The 18,679-nt window shown below is 40.3% G+C and overlaps 2 protein-coding genes across 9 annotated transcripts in view; one reads left to right on the top strand and one right to left on the bottom strand.

The window, feature by feature from the left end:
* SLU7 (spliceosome associated SLU7) lies at positions 1–11,112 on the bottom strand. 4 transcript variants are annotated; one of them, XM_088173801.1, is made up of 16 exons: positions 10,960–11,112; positions 10,410–10,586; positions 9,654–9,807; positions 9,326–9,406; positions 8,597–8,761; positions 8,385–8,450; positions 6,978–7,025; positions 6,347–6,478; positions 5,970–6,067; positions 4,520–4,587; positions 4,188–4,327; positions 3,216–3,377; positions 2,682–2,786; positions 2,414–2,488; positions 2,079–2,183; positions 1–1,166 (listed from the first exon to the last, which is right to left on the bottom strand). In XM_088173801.1, exons 2-16 carry the CDS (start codon positions 10,571–10,573, stop codon positions 987–989), a joined length of 1,743 nt encoding a protein of 580 aa, XP_088029927.1. In that variant the 5' UTR covers positions 10,574–10,586; positions 10,960–11,112; the 3' UTR covers positions 1–986. The 4 variants fall into 4 exon arrangements, with proteins under 4 accessions (XP_088029927.1, XP_088029929.1, XP_088029928.1 ...); XM_088173803.1 differs by having other exon boundaries at positions 10,804–10,969; XM_088173802.1 differs by lacking the exon at positions 10,960–11,112 and adding an exon at positions 10,724–10,831.
* The window catches only part of PTTG1 (PTTG1 regulator of sister chromatid separation, securin), a 21,344-nt gene continuing 13,733 nt past the window's right edge, over positions 11,069–18,679 (top strand). The window contains exons 1-6 of one of the 5 annotated variants that reach the window (XM_088173805.1): positions 11,069–11,167; positions 12,069–12,171; positions 12,472–12,650; positions 13,478–13,559; positions 14,229–14,378; positions 14,891–15,492. In XM_088173805.1, the coding sequence (XP_088029931.1) occupies positions 12,090–12,171; positions 12,472–12,650; positions 13,478–13,559; positions 14,229–14,378; positions 14,891–15,063 (666 nt within the window). In that variant the 5' untranslated portion in view covers positions 11,069–11,167; positions 12,069–12,089 and the 3' untranslated portion in view covers positions 15,064–15,492. Of the gene's footprint in view, positions 11,299–11,888; positions 12,172–12,471; positions 12,651–13,477; positions 13,560–14,228; positions 14,379–14,890; positions 15,493–18,679 lie in introns of those variants that run through there. The other 4 variants (XM_088173807.1, XM_088173806.1, XM_088173808.1 and 1 more) reach the window with 4 other exon arrangements.

The following is an 18,679-nucleotide window of genomic DNA, read 5'->3' on the forward strand; positions in this document are numbered from 1 at the left end:
TATGTTTTCTGTATGTACTTATTTATGGAAAAGAGTAGTTTTTCCTTGGAAAGACAGTTTAAACCTCAATAGAAATAATTCCCAAGCCTTCCAACTCTAAAGTCATGCTGTGCAGTTTTTTACCCAGTTCTTCAACTTTTAATTAGTTAAAAGGGGAAAACTCCCAGTTTAAGGACTAATATTGCCAAACTAAAGCAGATGCTGCTTCACATTCTCACATTGGATTAGAGCCTGACACTTGGTGTCACACCACGTAAAAGGATACTGTTATCAAAAGGAAACCCAAGAACTCAGATCTTTGCAATTGAAATTTCTGTGGAAATATATCTGAAGAAACAACTAGAATTTAAAAACTGTACAGTCAGCTTCTCCTAATCCTTTCATTTAAAAGGCTAGACAGCACTTAAGATCTTTATATTGATTTAACCAGAACAAAGCAATTAATTTTTACATTTCCAAAGTACTTACTGCAAAGTTATCAAGAAACTGTGTATTCTTTTCAAGTCATGAGACAGGCTTTACAAGTAGGAAGCTCTAGTAGTAGTTGTGTCAATTTTTGATCAACAGTCTTTGGTTCTATATTGACACCTGCTGACCATTTCTTCTGATCAGTCAGTTTTACTGTATTACAACTTTATGCAGCCGTTGGCCAAATTTATATATAGATTAGTTGGCCAAATAAACCTAGGATTTCTGTTAGATCTCTTCCCTTCAAGAATTTACAGAGTAGGTGTATGTATTTTAGCTATACATATGTTATATATATGTGTATGTATATATATGCCTGTATTTGTATACATGCATACACATTTACAAAACTCCAGTAAGTACTAGACTGCTCATGTCTGCTGAAAGAAGCTTTCACAAAGTTCTCTGGAGCACAAAAAGGTTTCTGCCATTTTAGACATGTGCAAAGGAATCAATGTCTAGAAAGTTGTAAACAACTGTGGAAAAAGCCTCATGTATTGGAATTATGCCCCCTGTGACTACTGCCCAAGAAAAGAGGCCATGGGGTCATCAGGTCTCTGCCGTTTCATTCTGTAGGCTTCCATCTCCTCCTCTGTTGGCTCCCTAGCTTCATGCTGGCTGTTGTATGGTCTCTTCCTCTCATCTAACTGCATGATTTCTTTGATGTGGAGAAGTCGAGCCTCCTCAGCATTTAGAGCCTGAAATGAGAGCAAAGGGAATAAAAAATTCTACAATGAAAGTTAAACAAAAAAACCCCAACAATGAAGATTTGTCTTAGATTCTTGTATGATGGATAAGGAGCAAGCACAAGGGTGGGATAAGCAATGCATATCTGTCTGGCCCACCCATAGCACATTTCACTTAATGCTCATTTTTTAATATTTAACATAACATGATGGTAAAATGTTACTTAGTAAACAAGACACTTCAATCTCTTTCCAAATGTCAAAATCAAGTAAAAAACTCACAGGATTTACCTAAAATATAATCGTGATCTAGCAAGTACAAATGAACTGTTCATTATTTTTTAATATATGTTTGGGGTTTTAATTTTTAAAAGCTTTGTGCTATCTCATCCCTCAAACTACTACTGTTGCTACTGGAAAAGATTTTTGTACCCTGCTTTAATTAACCATGGTTTTAATAGCTTTCCTCTCAGAGTAGCCTGAGGCAGGCTACTGTGTGCACACAGTAGCTGGGCTGCTGTGCCCATGGGAGCACATCAACTCTGAGACTGGGCCAAGCCAGGGATACAAAGTGCTAAGCTAAGATTTGACACTGCCTTTGATCTCTCCATCTTTCTTCAACACACAAATCATTGTGTTCTGCAATGCCTTTTATAGATCCACAGGTGTAATCGGTGCCTAGACACAAAATGTTCTAAGTCATCTAAATTAAGTCTTTTAAAATGAAGTATTTATTGGAGGCTTGCCTGAGGAATAGGGGATGGACTTCAGAACATCTAACAGCATTTTAAATTTAATTTAGCTAAAACTTAGCATCAAACTAATTATACCCCATGGTATATAATTAAAACTACTTCATAAAACTGATGTTGTAAAATATATCATGTTCCTTTTGCCACAAAGCCACTGAAGATTATAGTGCACCTTTTTTAGTTTTTCTTGCTTCTTTTTCTCTTCACCCTCACTGTCGGAATTTGAGCTCTTCTTGTGCTTCTTCTTTTTCTTCTCTTTCTGTTTCTCTTGGTGGATCTGTAAGGTGGGAAACAAGTTACTGTTAAGATTCAACTTGCCAACATTAATAATACCCAAACCGCTAAATCCAAACTTCTATTAATGCTATTTGAGAGCTTAGTTTCAATGGAGATGTTAATGCTCTAATAATGCAGTCTAGTAATTTTCAAGCTTATTATGACTGTACAGAATTTTGTAGTCAAAATGTTGAGAAGTATTTGTCTTCCTGAGAAAGGGAAACATCCTACCTCCATCAGTGTTTTGGGTTTTGTCATGTGTTCTTCCTCCTCAGGCTGCTCTTCCATTAAACTTGCCTCTCCATTCTATACAACAAACATGAATAAGGATACCCTGTTACTGACCCCATCTGAAAGGGGAAGGACAAAAAAAAAAAAAAAAATCCCACGAATTGCTAAAAAAACAACCTTCCCCAAAAAGCAAAACAGTCTAAATCTTAAGTAAGGAATATGAATGCTTTTTAGCTCTTTCCACATGAATAAACAAGATAATACTTACAGCAATTTCTTTCCCAGCTTCTCCTGTACAGTAGGAGAACTTGACAAAAGAGTGACAGCACTTGTAACCCCACTTGCCTTCTTTCCAATACGAGCCCCAAATGCACTGCAAGAGAACACACCATACAGCTCATCCTCTAAGAGGCAGGCTAAAATTTACTCCTGAGCTGATATCCTGATAAGTAAATTACTCAAACAGTGGAAAAGGAAGCTAAGAGAAATACTTTTGCTATTTTACATGAGCCTTAGAGGTACACTGCCAAAAAAGAGAACCACAACAGGATGTGGTCAACTTATAATCAAAGTAGAAAGCAAATAGAGTAACTCCCCCTTTAGTTTAAGATTGCCATGGAAACTCTTCAAATTCACATCACAACTATGAGAATTTGCAGTTTCTCCTTAGCATAAAAGGGAGAGTGTCCCATTGAGGCAGGAGAAACGTATTTGGTGTATTAATTATATTGTACTGCATTCTAATACACCTCCAATAGGATGGTATTTAATTTAAAAAATTTTAACGCAACCTAGGACTTACTGTATGGTTGTTGATCTTCACATCCTCTTCATACTTAGAACAAGCAATAGCTTTCTCCTGTCCTTTGATGACTGTTCCATGCCTAGAATACTCCACATAATCTTCTGTTTGAGCTAATAGCAGTTCAGCTGGAGGGGCATCTAAATGTTCTTGTCCTCCATACTAAAATGCAAAAAAAAAAAAAAGACATATAATAGCTCTGAAAAAACCTCACCTTTTATATAGTTAAGCAAACATTTCCAAAACAGCACCTTTGGTATCTTGGCAAGAAGGCACAGAAGTGGACAGAGACAGTTTAGTCTTTAGTGAAGAGTTAAGACAGAAATACATCACCTCCTATGGCCACTGTGGTGTCTTTTGGTGTTTAGTTTTGTGGGGTTTTTGGTGTGCATGTGTTTTTTTGGTGTGGTTGTTTGTTTGTTTTTGTTTTGTTTTATGCTTGGAGAACGACAGCAGTGATACTCTTCACTCAAAGCAGAAAAACTTTAGAAACCGAGCCAAACAGCTCGGGTACAACCAGAGCAATACTTCCTGTCCCCCTCCAAACCTGAATGTTGACATAGTTAGAATCTAAATGGGATTATTCAGTTCTTTTTCAGTTGTCCAATAAACAAAGTATAAAGTAAGTATTTAAACAGTATTTTAAAATATTTTAAATTTATACTGTCTAAAAGACTGTACCCAAAATTTGAGTTGAAAAGAAATTAAAATTTCTTCAGTGGAGAAATTCTGACAGCTAACGGAAGAGCTCTCAATAACATAAATACCAGCAGACCTTCAAAGCTCCCTATACTAAATAACAAAATTCATCAATTGATGAGATAGTGTGTAAAAATATTAAAATATTTTAAGTCTAAGCTGCTGAGAACAGCTGATGCCTTCTCTCATAGTATTAATAATCTTACTTGTTCCCCAAGACCCAGACTTCAAACTCAACAGAATTCCTATTAAATAAACCCAAACACCTATTACCTTCTCTAGGATGCTTTCTTTCTGCTGTGCCTTGAAATCTTCTTTTTTCACTTTGAAAGATTTATAAAGGAGCTCTAATTTTGTAGGGTCCGCTTGAAGATGAACTTCAGAGCCTTTGTCATAAGCCTCCCAGGCAAACACTGTGTACACAAGAGGTTCCACTCAAAACTTACTCTAAAACTGACATACACATTCAAATTACATTCTTTAATTCCGAAGCAATTTGAAAGAAGGCCTCAAACTATAGATTTTTCTCTTTTGCAAGAAAGCAGCATTGTTAAGTAATTTAAGTCAATTTCCTTCAAAAAACCCCGAACCCAAATCCCACTTACGCTGAGTCTGTGCCATTGAAATGGTATCGCCTGTGTAGCGAACAAAGTTGTCACCTGCATAACCAACTCTGCAGAAAAGAAAACAATTCTTAGCATTTGTAATGTGATTTCCTCTTAAATACAAACATAGAAGTGCAAGAGGCAAGTAAAAATTCTCTTGTGCACTAAGAGCTAAGAACGGAAGAAGAAGGTACATTCAACTTGATATATGAAACTAAAACCTATGCTCCCTATAAAGTCATGAAAGCATTAGGCATTAGCCACTCAAAAACTGTGATGTCTGTGTTCACAGGGACACATGACACATCTGAAGTTCTGTATGAGATGCCAAGCACTAGAAGTTAAACTTGGACCTAGTTAAACAATAAATATGCATAAACAGTCTGTGATATTCCAGCACAGTGATTCTAACTTCTGGGTTTCTGACTCTTTAATCCAGACCCAGCAGATTTGGCTGAATTAAAGAAAGCCTGAGACAGCTTTATTGATCTCAGTGAAGCTGAGATACTTGTGCACAGCCCTTGAAGAGAAGCACAGTCAGTACATGAAACACACACTGAGGATCAAATAATGCTAGCAATCCAATTCCCCACTCTTTCATCTTCTCAAAGCCACTCTGAAAAATGTACAGTCTGCAAAGCTGTGGCAGAAACTTAGATTCAACAAAGGTCAAATTATGACTTGAGAGAAGCAAAAGCATCTGCATCTAAAAAAAAAAAAAAAAGACTGGTATTACTCTAGCTGGAGGCAAGGGAGAAGTGGAAAGAGCACTATTTGCTATCATTTAGGTACTGCCATTCTATTTTAGGCAGTGAGCTAATCCAATTACTGTTCTCTGAATACGTGTTTTACTCACAGTCTGTCTGCTCTGTACGTTCCCAGCACAAAACAGGTCAAATGTCTGACTCGGGGCTTAAGGGAGACAGTAGGTGTGCAGCCAAAAGCCAGCCTATGGCAGCTTTAATTAAGATATTTAGAGAATGCCAAAGCTTTCACACCTTTTCTATGCAGAATCCATTAATATAGGAGGACATCTTACTCCTAATTCAAATATTTTGTTAGGTACCACAAATACTCCATGCTAGTCTCCAGAACAAAGAAACAAGGGACAGAGTTTAAGATTTGGTTACTGAAATACTTTACATAAATATAATTACTGTTTATAGCCATCAAATCTAGATGAAACAGTGTCCTAGCTCTTGCACAGATAATTACACTAAACCATGGTCCACATGTCCCTGAAAATTAAGGATCAAAACCACCACTTTTATATACTAAACCAAAAAGTGTTACTAAATAAAATTGAGCCAGGTTTACCAATATGTATATGTGTAACTGACTAGAGATTAATTAGCTATAAAAGGCATGCAGGTGAAAGAAAATATAATAGTATCAATTTAATTTTAAAGAATTTTGTTGGATATACAAGCACGACCTCATTTTAACTTACTCGTCTGGATTCTTGCCTGTGTTGGCATAAGGATTTTCCCTCATTGCTCTTGTTTTGGGATCATAATAAGCAGAGTTTGGATCTAGATTCCTCAAGTACTACGGAAAAAAAAACAACATAAAAGATACTTAATATTTATGATTTTAAAAGAAATTATGTTATCTAAACTGGAGGATGTCAAAGTGTTTTAAAAAGCTCTATCTATGCAAAAGGTGATAGTGATGAAGTCATAACATGGACAGGAACAGAACTGAGAATAGACCTTAACTTCCAAACTCCCAGATCCATAAACAAAGTCATTAATAATTGAACATATAATTTGTTGAAATTAACTCTCAAGAATACAGAAAAACAACTGTACAGAATTCTTTACTCACTTTAGCAATATCTTCCCGTATACGCAAATTTCTGACTGTGATGCGTCTTTTAGAATCAAAGTTCTGCCCAGGCATATCAATGTCATCTGCGTATTTGTCTTCATCTTCATCTTCACTATTATGATCTCTTTCCTGAGGAGAAATTGAAAGTTTCTAACTAAAAGAGTTCCTTCACTCTGGAGACATGTACAGGAATCTGCTTTTAGTGGTTTCCTTAAAATTCTGCAATCCCTGTAGTTGCAAGGTGGCACCGTTTACCTGGGCTTAAGTGTGCTCTCAGGCTAATCTAACATTCAACACTTCAGAAGCACTCTTGTTAAATAATGTTCACTTCCTTCTATGGAAATAGTTATTAAAACATAACTACGACGATATTAAGAAAACAGTTAATTTGGTCAAAGTACACCACATGTTAAAATCTACTTATATGCTTGCATCTCTAAGGTTTGACAACACATAGGAGTTAAAACAAAAAGCCTCTTTATGAAATCCAGCAACCTCTGCCCAAAAGAAGAGGTAGGCAGTGGCATGGACACAACATTCAAACCCTTGTGCCACCCTTGTTTTACTGTTCCACTAGCTACAAAGTCTTTCTTTGCCCATGGTGTGATGCAGTGCATATTCATCTTACTGTCTGTGAATGTGATTCCTCTTCTCCCCACTGGTGTCTTGGGGAGTTCTGCAGCAAACAAAAAGCACATCAGCAGAAGACACAAGATAGTGGAAAAAGGCAAGCTGGCAGGGATACAAATGGCAATCAAAGCAGAGCTTCATGTTGGATACAAAACATAATTTAGCAGTGGCCCCAAATGCAGAAACATTGCTACATAACATTCTAGGATAATGCTCTTAGCTGTCTCTGTGACAGACACATGTTGGAGAACTTTTCACTGTATCCCCAACAGAATTTCCAATTCTTTGTAAGAACAGCAAATTCTAAAACTGTTGCTGTTATTTAGAGCTTGTTATACCTTCGAACACTGAGGATTTAGACTATAACATTTCATATTGTGTAAATATAACCAAGTTTCAACCCTGAAAGCTTAAAAAAAGAATTAAGGAGATACGTATTCAAGAATTTAATCTGGATTTACAGGAATACTAAGCATGAAACAGAAGGCAGAATTTAAGTTTGACAAACACAGCCAGATTTTATTTTTTCAACCTGCTTTGTCTTTAAGTGAAAAATACTTGCAGCCGTAAAGACAGGAACAGCTGTGAGCCCTGGAACATGGACCAGCACCTGGCCGGCACTGACGATGCAAATCACTCTCAGTCCTCTCCCTCTGAGACAGTTAAGTTTCCAATACACTTTCCTTCTTACAATTCCATTTTACAGGCAGTATATCTATATGTAAGCTAACAGTGTTTGCTTCATAAAATGGGCATGAAAAGACGAAGAATCTCTTCTAAGGTGGAAGTCAAAGCACTGTAGTTTGGGCTGGGTAGCAGATCGAGCTCACCGTGCCATCTAGTGACAACTCACGAGGAGACAGCACAGCCTCTGCAAGGAGGCTTTAAAAAACACACTTTTGACCAGTAGCAGTCTCATTTTTTTCCCCCAATTTGTAAGTCACTGTGCAGTGACTTTATCTTAAACCAATTTAAGAGTTTCCTTCTTCTTAAGGAAACACCTTCCTATTCCAATTTATATTAAACACGACTAAATCAATGCACAGACATCAACTCAGCACTAGTCAGACTGTACCAATCTTTAAATACGCGAAAAGCATTTCAGTATGTGAAAACAAGTATGGAAAACAAGTTCTTCTGACCCAAAATTCCATGTAAGTAATTTCAGCAACAATAATAATCACAAAGAATTTCTGCCCATAAGGGGAACACAAAGTAATTCTCAGTTCAAAGACAATGCTTCAAGTTCTTGAGTGTGACACAGAACATGCTGGTGCTAGGAAAACCTTTAAATTACTGAAGGGTATAAAAACCCTGTATAGAAAGTAAAAGAGTCAGAAAGCAGAAATAATCTGTTTTACATTTATTCAGCCTAACCAAAAAAAGATTAGGTAAGTTAACTTACCACTTGCTCCAGCTTCCCTGATGCCAACTCCTCCTGAAGCTTCTGGGCTTTCAGGGTCCGTTTGGCCTGTGCAGCATGAAAATTCATTTGTTTAAGTATTTCCTTTTAGCACCAGCTCTAATATCAACAGAGCACATTAAAAGTGTCCCTCCTCCAAGCCCAGCCACACCAAACACTAACTCTCTCCCCAGAGAATCAAAGCACCTACGTACCAAATCAACCTTGGAATATTCCTCGACAATTTTCATGTGCTCCTCTGGGTTATAACCATTCCACCGGTCTCGCTTCCCATCGTAATCAAACATCAGCTGAGGCTGCACATGTTCATCTGGGGCAATATTCATGCCTGTGTATTTTGCTCCAACTTTCCTGGGTCTCTGAAAGAAAAAAAGATGGTTAGATCAGTCCATTAGGTTACTCACTCACATATCTGTTTAAAAACACTATCAATCAAGCTCCTCAAAAACAAGTTAAATTCAGCACTGTAACCCTGTGGATTGTAAATAAATGCAAGTAGTTCTGCACTTTTATGTACTGCAACTGACTTCAAACTCCATAAATTCTTATTTATATTTTCTACAATAAAGAAAGTAATTAAAACGGTTCCTGGGGGCAGCTTCTACCTCAGATGATACAGAAAGACAGACACAACAGTACTTGAGTTGATGCAGTTAACAAGAAAGTAACATTTTCACCTATTATTTCAAATCTTATTACTAACAATTAATGGATGGCACACACTGAATTGTGTCACTTTCCCTCTTCACCTTTCGTAATAATAATTTTTTCAGAAGTTTCTAGACCATCTCTCACTACTTGTGACATTTTTCAAAATAGCTTTTCCAAAGCTAGTACTTCATCAATAGCCACCTATTTTTCACAAAGATTAAAATTCCCATGGCATTCAAATCCATTAAGACAGGACAAAAAATGAAGTTTACCTCCATGCAGTCTTTCTTTTTGTGTGTCAGTGCCCCGCAGTTCTCACAGGCTCCTTTGCGGTACCTCGTGGCTACAGTGTGCTGAGACGAAACACAACAGACAGCGTTGGGGACACTCTGGCAGATTCAAAGAAGTGTTCCCAATAACAAGTTCATATTTTTAACACTAGTGAAGTATGCATACCTTTCCCAAAGCCCAAACACGTGTTTTGATTATCACTAGACACTGCTGAATACAAATTCCTGGCCCCTTCAAAAGCATATAACCAGAAATCTCCTCATGTAATCAACCCAAATCCTTATTTCATGAGAAAAATATTTTGCATACCTCCTGAACTCCTCGTTTGTACCAATCTCCAGAGGAGTTATACTGTTTCTGCTTCTCTGGCTGAGGTCTCTGATGCTTCAGTGTGGGTCTTTTAGAAGGATCTATGTACCACGGTACTGAGGAGATGTACTGAGGAATATGAGGGTTGATATCTCTGTAAAAGATGTTGAGCAATGAACACATGACACAGTGAAAAAACCCAAAACAACTTAGTCTAACAACCTTCACACTGAAGTTCAAGTGTTTTGGGAGTGATAATAAATAATGAAGTTGGTATAATGCACTACACTATAAATTCTCAGTTTGAGAAACATAGATTTTGTTGCCACCTAATTCACCTAAACTCCTGACTCCAAATCAAACGGCTTATTCTGTGTAAGTGAGCAAAAAAAAATAGCAACATTTCTCTTCTCAGAAGCAACAAGCCCTGTAAAACCAAGAGAGAGGTTACCAAGAGAGATACCCAATAAAAGACCCCTGTACTATGTTTTGCTCACTTTTAAAATACCACGCATTATTAGCTTCATGGATTGGACTTTTTAGCAGAACTGTCAGTAGGTGACAGAAGATAAACATTGAATCTACATTTTTCTAGAAAATATCTGATGACTGGAATATGAAAAGACAAAGTTCAACTATTTACTTCTACCATAACTCACAGTGAAATGTTACCCTCACAATTATTCTGTAACCACAACAGGAAAAGACATTTTTCCTCAGCAGCTTTAGAATTACCACAGCTTTAGTACAACGCACTTTCCTTCTTCATCCACTTCAGCAGGTGCATTTCCTAGTTTTCTTTGTTCTTCTAATTCTTTCTTTTTCCTCCAATCTTCCCTTGTCATCTTCTTTGGTTCCTCCATGCTCATATCATTTGCCCCTCCTGCAGGAGGGGCGTTCGCTACCGCACCTGAGGCCATTTTGGCTTTTTTCCTTAGGAAAAAAAATAAAAAAATTAGAAGACAAAAAAAAGCCTTGCAGAGCAATACCCTCTGACATCACAGCTCTTCAACGAGATTTTCTGAAGTCAGTGAAATGAGCTAACTCCGTATTATGCCTTCCTGACATACCTCTGTCCTGAAAAATAAGCCCCACTGCCGAAAAAACAAAATTACAATTTTGTTAACGTAAGAACTGGGCCTGCGCATACCCCGGAAAAGACGCGAGAGCGCGACCGCGGGGAAGCAGCGCCAGGCGCAGGCCCAGACGGGGGACGCCAGCACTTGCTCGGAGCCTACAGCAGCCGCCCTCCCGGATCCCGGATCCCGAGTCCCGGTGCCAATCCCGTTCCCTCGTCCCTGTTTACCTGCAAGGCCACACCGCCGCCCCACAATGCCGCGCGGCCCAGCTCACTTCCGGGGCAGAGCCACCTCCCTAGTGCGGTGCCGTGCCGTGCCGTGCCGTGCCGTGCCGTGCCGTGCCGTGCCGTGCCGTGCCGTGCCGTGCCCCGCCCCGCCCCTGAGCTCGCGAGTGGCGGCGCGCGAGCGGCGAGGTCAACCAATCGGCTGCCGCGCGTGAGTCGAAGGGGCCAATGGGCGGCTCCGGAGCCGTTTAAAGTGTGGCGCCGCTAGGCCTGTAGCTATTCTGTCGCGTTTGGGAGTGGTTCGGTCTCCGTGGTTCTGGTGTTTCCTGTGCTGTTACTGAGGCGAGCTGAGGGTTTGGGGATAGGGCTGGTCTGGGACTGCGAACTTGCTTTGTGCTTCAGGCTGTACAAAGAAAAGGCGTTTCGCCCAGAGAAAGGCAGTAAAGCTAGGGAAGGGTTTGGAGTGCAAGTCTGATGAAGAGTTGCTGGAGGGGGGAGGGTGCGTGCTCAGCCTGGAGAAGAGGCTTAGGAGAGGCCTTATCACTCGCTGCAATCACTTGAAAGGAGGTTGCGGCCAGGTGGAGATCAGACAACCAAGCAAAAGGACAAAAAGAAAGGGTATTGAGCTGTGCTGAGAGGGATTTAAGTTGGCTATTAGGAAGAATTTCTGACAGAAAGGGCGGTTAGACTTAGAACGGGCTGCCTGGGGATGTGGTGGAGTTACTGTTCCTTGAGGTGTTTAAGGAAAGGCTGCATGTGGCACTCAGTGCCGTGGTGTGGTTGGCATGGTGATGTTTAGGTGGGGCTCTTTATTTAGAGATTTTTTCCAGCCTCACTGTAGTTCTCAGTTTTCTTGCAGATCTCTTTAATGAGGAATTGCTTGCTCACCTGTGTAATGGCAGTGATGAGCACAATGCAGGGGCACTAATAATGCCTTCAAACCTGAGGGTCTTTAGCTGAACTACTGTAATGCTTGGAGGAACGGGTTTGTTCCACTTGTCTAGAGACCAGTGTGTGATAGCTCTGTTTTTAATGGGACTTGCTTAAAAAGTGTGTTGTGATGAGACAAATGATAAAAAATGTTTTCCCTTTTTCCTCTATGGACTCTACAGGGTAGTCTTATCAGTCTGAAGATGGCAACTCTGATCTTTGTTGATCAGGAGAATGGTGAACTTTGTGCTCCCAAGAGTCAGCTGAAGCTCCCTTCAGGATCTTGTGCGTATTTGCTGCCTTGAGCCAGTAAGGGATCAAGTGAAGGGCATAAATCACCTTTTGTTATTCACTGCTTTTAATGGTAATAGTTTTCTCTGTATAAATCCACTTACCCAACCAGTCCTTCGAAGTTTATCAGTTAGTTAAAAATTGCAGGTAGCTTGCTTTTGTCACGTGTGGCTTATGCTTGTGAGTTACAGATGGTGAACACTGATTTCCATGACAACTAGTTTTCCAGCATGTGCACTTCGGCAAACTTTAGGGTTACTGAAGTTTGCTTTTTTTTCTTCCTCCCCATTCCAGCAAAAGTCTTAACTGAAAGAACACAAATTAATGCTCTACTTCCTAAAAAAGGAATTAGTACTTCTCCAGTGGCATCTCGCTCTGTCAGAAAGGCTCTTGGAAATGTGAATAAAACTGAAGGAGTCACGAACAAGATGGATAAGATAAAACAGAAGAATCAGCCTTGCATTGTGAACAAAGTGAGTACAATACACTTATGCTGGGGAAGAGGGGAAATCCTTTATTTACCTGCTGTTGTGGCTTAACTCTGATGTAATTAAGAACCACATAAGTGCTCCCTCACTCTTTGATAGAATAGGGGTGAGAATTGGGAGAATGTGAGAAAAATAATAGGATGAGATTAAGGCAGTTTAATTATTAAAAATCTCAAAGTAAAACAAAACCAATTCTTTGCCACCAGTTGACTAATGCCTTGCCAGTCCCGGAGCAGTGGTAGCCCTGCTTTCCCACCAATTTTCCTTGCTGAGATGTCATGCAGTATGTGATATCCCTCTGGGCATCTGGGGTCAGCTGTCTTGGCTGTGCACCACCAGCCTCCTCACTGGTGGGGTTGTGAGAAGCAGAGAAGGCCTGGACTGTGTAAACACTGCTTAGTAATGGCTGAAAGAACTGCGTCTATCAGTGCTGTTTTTCCATAACACGTCCAAAACATGGGTTCATAAGAATTGTTAGGAAGAAAAATAACTTTATTGTACCTAAAAGCAGGGCACATATGTAGGTGGTTCTAGAGAAAACAGTCTGAGTTAATGTCTTATCTGCAGCTTAAGAGTTACCTGTTCTAGAGCAATCATCTCTTGCCACCACATGTAGTACTGCACTACACAAACTCAGCTGAAACATTTGCCCATCTTCATATTATTTGTGTTGAAGGCATTAGAATTTAGACCTGATTGAGAAGTATGGCAGGTATGCTTGTCTGTATACCTGAACAGCTGAAGAAAGCTACTACAAATATTCTACAGTAGCTCAAATAATGTTACTTCCTCTTTTTATGACTAACAAAAAGACTGGATTACAAAGCTGCCATACAGTGGCTGAAGAAGACTGGCCAGAAATAGAAAATATGTTTCCTTTGGTGGATCCTCAAGGTAAGAACTGTTGATATAATTATTGAAATTAACAATAAGGCTTTAATGAGTGGTAGCATTGTTCTAAGAATTTGTCCAAGCTACTGTGGCACACAAGCCAACATTGCATTTCTCCTGAATCCTTTCTGAAACATAAGGGTGCTTGCTGCTTCTGAAATATTTAAACAGGAATGAAATGGTATTTCTAACACTAATGGCTGTGTGTCAGAAGTGTTACTCTGAGTCTCTTATTGTGGTAACAGGAAACAAGTTCCAAATAACCATGTGTTAACTTCTTAGTTCATTAGTGACTAGTAGACAAGTATTCAAAGGAATACAGAATATTCTATCTCAGTTCTTCAAATTGTGTCCTTTAAACCTTTCCTCTTCATGTGGATATAAGTGTGTGAAAACTACTGTGCCAAAGACTGCCGTGTTGATGAAACATATATGCTTTGCTTACTGAAGCTACCAACTGCTTTACATTATCAGTTCTATTAGACAGTCTAGTATTTTCATCAGGGAATATGGGGTGTGTGTATGGTATTTCAAGGACAACTAAAAGGTGTTACTGCAAGTAAATACCCCATAAGGGAAGACTGTTGTGTTGTTTTAGATTGGCTTTTCATTTAGTCTAGAAGACTTTGCAGCTTCCCAGGCTACTGTACACTTACAGTTTTTCTTAAACAGACTTTGAGAGTTTTGATCTTCCTGAAGAACACAAACTAAGCAATATCAATTTGTGTGGTGTTCCCCTCATGGTGTTTGAAAGGGCGTATGACAGATATGCGAAAATGGTTCCTTCACCTGCGAAGATTGAAGAGATTTCGTGGGAATCCAGTAAGTAGAAACTTTGCATGATTTTCAGTACACGCAATACTCATCAGTGGTTAGGGCAAAACCTAGTTGGCTACAGCAGTGAGTTGCTGTTGCTGCCTAACCTAACAGAGGAGTGTGTCAGTATCAAACAGCTTCTACTATGTAGTCAAGCTCAATATACCTGGCCAACACTGCCAGTTCAGGCAGTCGTCTCAGAGTGGTGTTGCTGACTTATGGCTTAACCTGACTGCAAGCAAGTGCCACACAACTGCTTACTTGCTCCCCTGCTGTGGGATGGGGAAGAAATCAGAAGAGAAAGTGTTGAAAAAAACTCATGTTTTGAGATAAAAGCAGTTTTGATAACTTAAGCCAAAGCTATGCATTTAAGAAAAGCAAGACAAGGAATTCATTCAGTTCCCATCGGCAGGCAGGTGTTCAGCATCCTCACAACAGCAGGGCTCCATCACATGCTATTGTGTCTTGGGAAGACAAGTGTCATAACTCCAAACTCCCCTCCTTTCTTCTTCTCCCAGCTTTATCTACTGAGCATAACACCATATGGTCTGGGATATCCCCTGGGCCCCTTGGGGTCAGCTGTTCTGGCTGTGCTCCCTTCCAGATGCTTGAGTGCTCCCAGCTCCTTACTGGTGGGGTGAGGAGCAGAAAAGGCTTTGAGTCTATTGCTGAGCAGTGCTCATACAACTAAACCATCTCTGAATTATCAACACTACTTCCAGCACAAATCCAAAACACAGCCCATACCAGTGACTGTGAAGAAGATCAACTACCCCCCCCCAAAAAAAAGGCAGTATATTGAACAACTTCTTGTGGTGCATTGCGAACTGATCAGTTAGGTGGCATTAGCTTATACAATGAAACAATATTTCCCTTGCTTATTCAAGAGTTTTATGCTGAGCTGCTGGGAGCTAGCTTGTTAATGTACATTCTGAGTTTGAGAAACTGATTTATTTCTAACTTCCAGACTTGCTACAATCAACTGTTGACTTCCTTGCTACTCTGGATGAGATCATTGACATGCCACCTCCAAATAATGATGTTTAATGTGTGTTCTGAAGTTGCTTTTGAGTTAAAATTTCATATAATTCTATATCTCAATAAAGGGTAGTTTAACCTATATACTATTTGTCTTGGTTTGAAAGACAGGTATGGTCTAAGGAAAGGCAAGAGCCCCCTTCCTGAGATGCAGAATGCAACCCCCTCCCTTTTAATTATTTTAGGTCCAAATCAGAGGCCTTCAGGCAGGAGATGTGGGGATAAGGGTAACAGTTCTTTACTGATATCTAACAAGGCAGGAAAACAACAACAGCTATAAAAATTGACAACAAAGCAGAACAGTATAGCTCAGCTCCAGTCCCTTTTGGCCGCAGGCCGTCTCCCTGTGCTCAGTTGCCGGTGCTGTGGGGGCAGGGCAGGTCCCGCGCAGTTGAAGAGGGCTGGCTGATGGCGGCGGCCCAGGGATGAGAGGGGATGGGAAAGTGACTGCCCCTCACGGTGTCGGTCGCGGTGCTCAGCAGAGTGTCCAGAGGTAGTAGGGTGAGCTGGGAGAGCAGCAGAGCGATGTCCAATGGCAGGGAGCGTGGATCTCAGTGCTGGGATGGCAGGGGAGATGACAGACCGGAGCCCAGGCTGTCCTCCCACTCCACGAGCCAAGCGAGAGAGAGTCCCCCGTTCCAGACCCCCTGTCCCACCTTTCCTTTTCCGGTTCCCCCTCCCCCCCCCCCCCTCCCCCCACCCCCCTAGGAGAGAACATTATCTGTCGTTTTAAGGTGTAGCCACAACTACTTAGCATAACAATGGGAGAAATTCCACAGAAAGAAAAGGGAACAATTCAACCCCAAACACTATTGTACTTGCCCTTTTTCAGTGAGTCCAAGATGTACGTAGTAAAATAGAGCTTCGAGGAGGAGGTTATCTGAGGAGCAGTTAAAGAGAGCTTGGATAAGCTTCTAATTAAGGCTATAATACACTATTGTCACCCATATCTAGGAGTTGGTACCTACTGGTTGGACTGTGTGTGATGTATTGAAATCCTTCTGCCCTCACTGCCTAACTTTATCCATTAAACATGTAAGGGTTTGAAACAATTTTTATATCTAGTGTTAAGTAAGCACTAGAGCTGGTACTCTTCTGGTATTATCCCTTTGAACTTGTTTGCTCTTCACAGTGGCTAAGGTGGTGTATGTTGGGTTCTTCTGCAGCTGTAGGCTATGTTTTACAGAAAAATACCTATAACTAATATGGAGGGAGCAGAGACCATCTCTGAAGAAAAGGCAAACTCCCAAGATAGGCCCTCATGGAAAATGATACCTTAGATAAGAAATTGTTTACTTAGAGTGACTAATGCAAAGAAGCATCTCACCCCTCTGTAGACCCCTGTGTTATCTTTCTGTAATTTTAATGGTCCATTTTTCTCCTAGATAATTGTTTCTTTTCCCTAAAGTCTTTTGTAGATTGGTTAGTTACAGAATTCCTTAGTTTATTGGTTCAAATACAAATCCTTTAAAACCTATAAAAGTCCCCTTAGAACCCCACCCCTTGGATTTGCTGGACACGACCCCCTTCGTAGAAGAAATAAAGATTCTATGGAATCTCCTCGACAGCATCTCTTGGTCTCTTTCTCTGCTGGCTCAGAGGTACGTGCAAGCCTGATTTCACAAAAGAGCTGAAAGCCTAACTGGGCATTGCTTGCATGTGTACCTTGTAGCTGAGAACTGCCTGGAGCTCCAGGGGAAGCTGTCCCTTGCAGGATAACTGATTCTGGCTTGAGCAGGCAGTTTTGGTGTCTAACAAAGGACCCCAACAACAAATTAAGGCACTGAAACTGATTACACAGTGCCATCACATGGCCTCTTGGTAGGCAGCCACACAAAAACACATTGGTATGTAAGGCCCCAGAGAACAGTGGTATGAGACACAGTATGGATATGACATGAACATGAACATAAATTTAGGTAGTAACTTTTTGTATGTACAGACACCTCACTGGGAGAGAGACATTAGTATTTCATATGTGTTACAGAAATTTATCAGGGTGAAATGAGCATTTTTTTTTATTACTTTGAAATATTCACTATGCTCAAGAATCTTGATCTCTTTGTACAGTCAAATAAGCTTTTTATGCCATGTCTGTGTGTGCATACATGCACATTAGAACATTTAAAGCATGCTTGTAAAATTTCATAGCAAGCTGAACAAGTATTTGCATGTTTACAAAGGTGATAATTAAATAATTTCAGATTCACAGACCTCTTGTATTGATGGACTTTATTCTTGGAGCTTAAATACTTATATGTGGTGCTCGTGGGATTGGTGTGCAGAAAGACAGGGTGAGTCAGGCTTGGGAATATTGGTGGCCTGCCTGCATAGGGATGAGTGCTGTTGTGTAGAAAATAAGATGATAGTGGTAGGATTAACTAAATTACTTTTGTTTGCTACAGTGAACCTCATCTCGGGCCTTTTGCTCTCATTAGGATTTCTGGCTAATGCTGGTCAAAGCTTTTGCTTTTATAAAGCTTAATTTTATCCATCCTGTGTTCAGTGTTCTGGCAGTGGGTGGCAGCATGGCAACAGTCTTGTTAGAACTCTTGCCGCCTGAAATTGTGGTGGTGCATGCCTTTGGTACCTCACACACAATCAATGTAGGTGCCTTCGATGGCTTCATCGCCTCATTACAGGGAAATGGAGGATAAGAGTGGGCACTAAGGAACTCAGAGTGCCTTTACTCTGTGACTACAGGGAACAGTCCATCAGCCAAGCACTTTATCTTCCGCTGTTTAAAAAGAACAGAAATGAGAAGCCTGGAGGCAATTGGTCTCTCTAGGGTTAGCAGGGCCATGAATCTTGTAACTTAGAGTTTCACTGCAATTTTACCGGTGCTAGAAAAATATTGCAATAGAAATGCAGTAATGCCCTCCTAAGTATTCCTAGAATGATACTGTGCTCTGAGAGACTCAGGCACTGACCACCCCCCAACATGTCTGTAATGAGGTTTATATACAGGTTAAATACAGAGTATATATTTAGTAACTAGTTGGGATCTAAATATGTGTCAGATCCCAGTTATTTTTGCATATAATGTCAGGAAAATTAATCCACAAACACCAGAGGTTTATGTCCAAAAAGGAGACAGAGGAGTCCTTTTTGCTTTATTCGAATAAAGGGAGAGGCCATGGGACATTCCCCTGGGATCTCTCAAATTTTCGGAGGACGCAGCCTCCTTTTTATCCTATTTTCCCGGCCGCATTTCCCTCTCTCTTTCCCCATTGGCTTAGGTACTTGAGAGGCACAGACTTCCCGGAACG

Source organism: Sturnus vulgaris, chromosome 15 (genome assembly GCF_052056855.1).
Source record: "Sturnus vulgaris isolate bStuVul1 chromosome 15, bStuVul1.hap1, whole genome shotgun sequence".
Lineage (NCBI taxonomy): Eukaryota > Metazoa > Chordata > Aves > Passeriformes > Sturnidae > Sturnus > Sturnus vulgaris.

Excerpts from the sequence above, each read along its gene's own strand:
- SLU7 (XM_088173801.1), bottom strand. The coding sequence starts at position 10,573 with ATGGCCTCAGGTGCGGTAGCGAACGCCCCTCCTGCAGGAGGGGCAAAT. Across the intron at positions 8,762-9,325 it reads AAAAGAAAGACTGCATGGAG|AGACCCAGGAAAGTTGGAGC; the intron begins GTAAACTTCATT and ends TTTTTCTTTCAG. Across the intron at positions 4,588-5,969 it reads ACAGGCAAGAATCCAGACGA|AGTTGGTTATGCAGGTGACA; the intron begins GTAAGTTAAAAT and ends TCTTTTCTGCAG.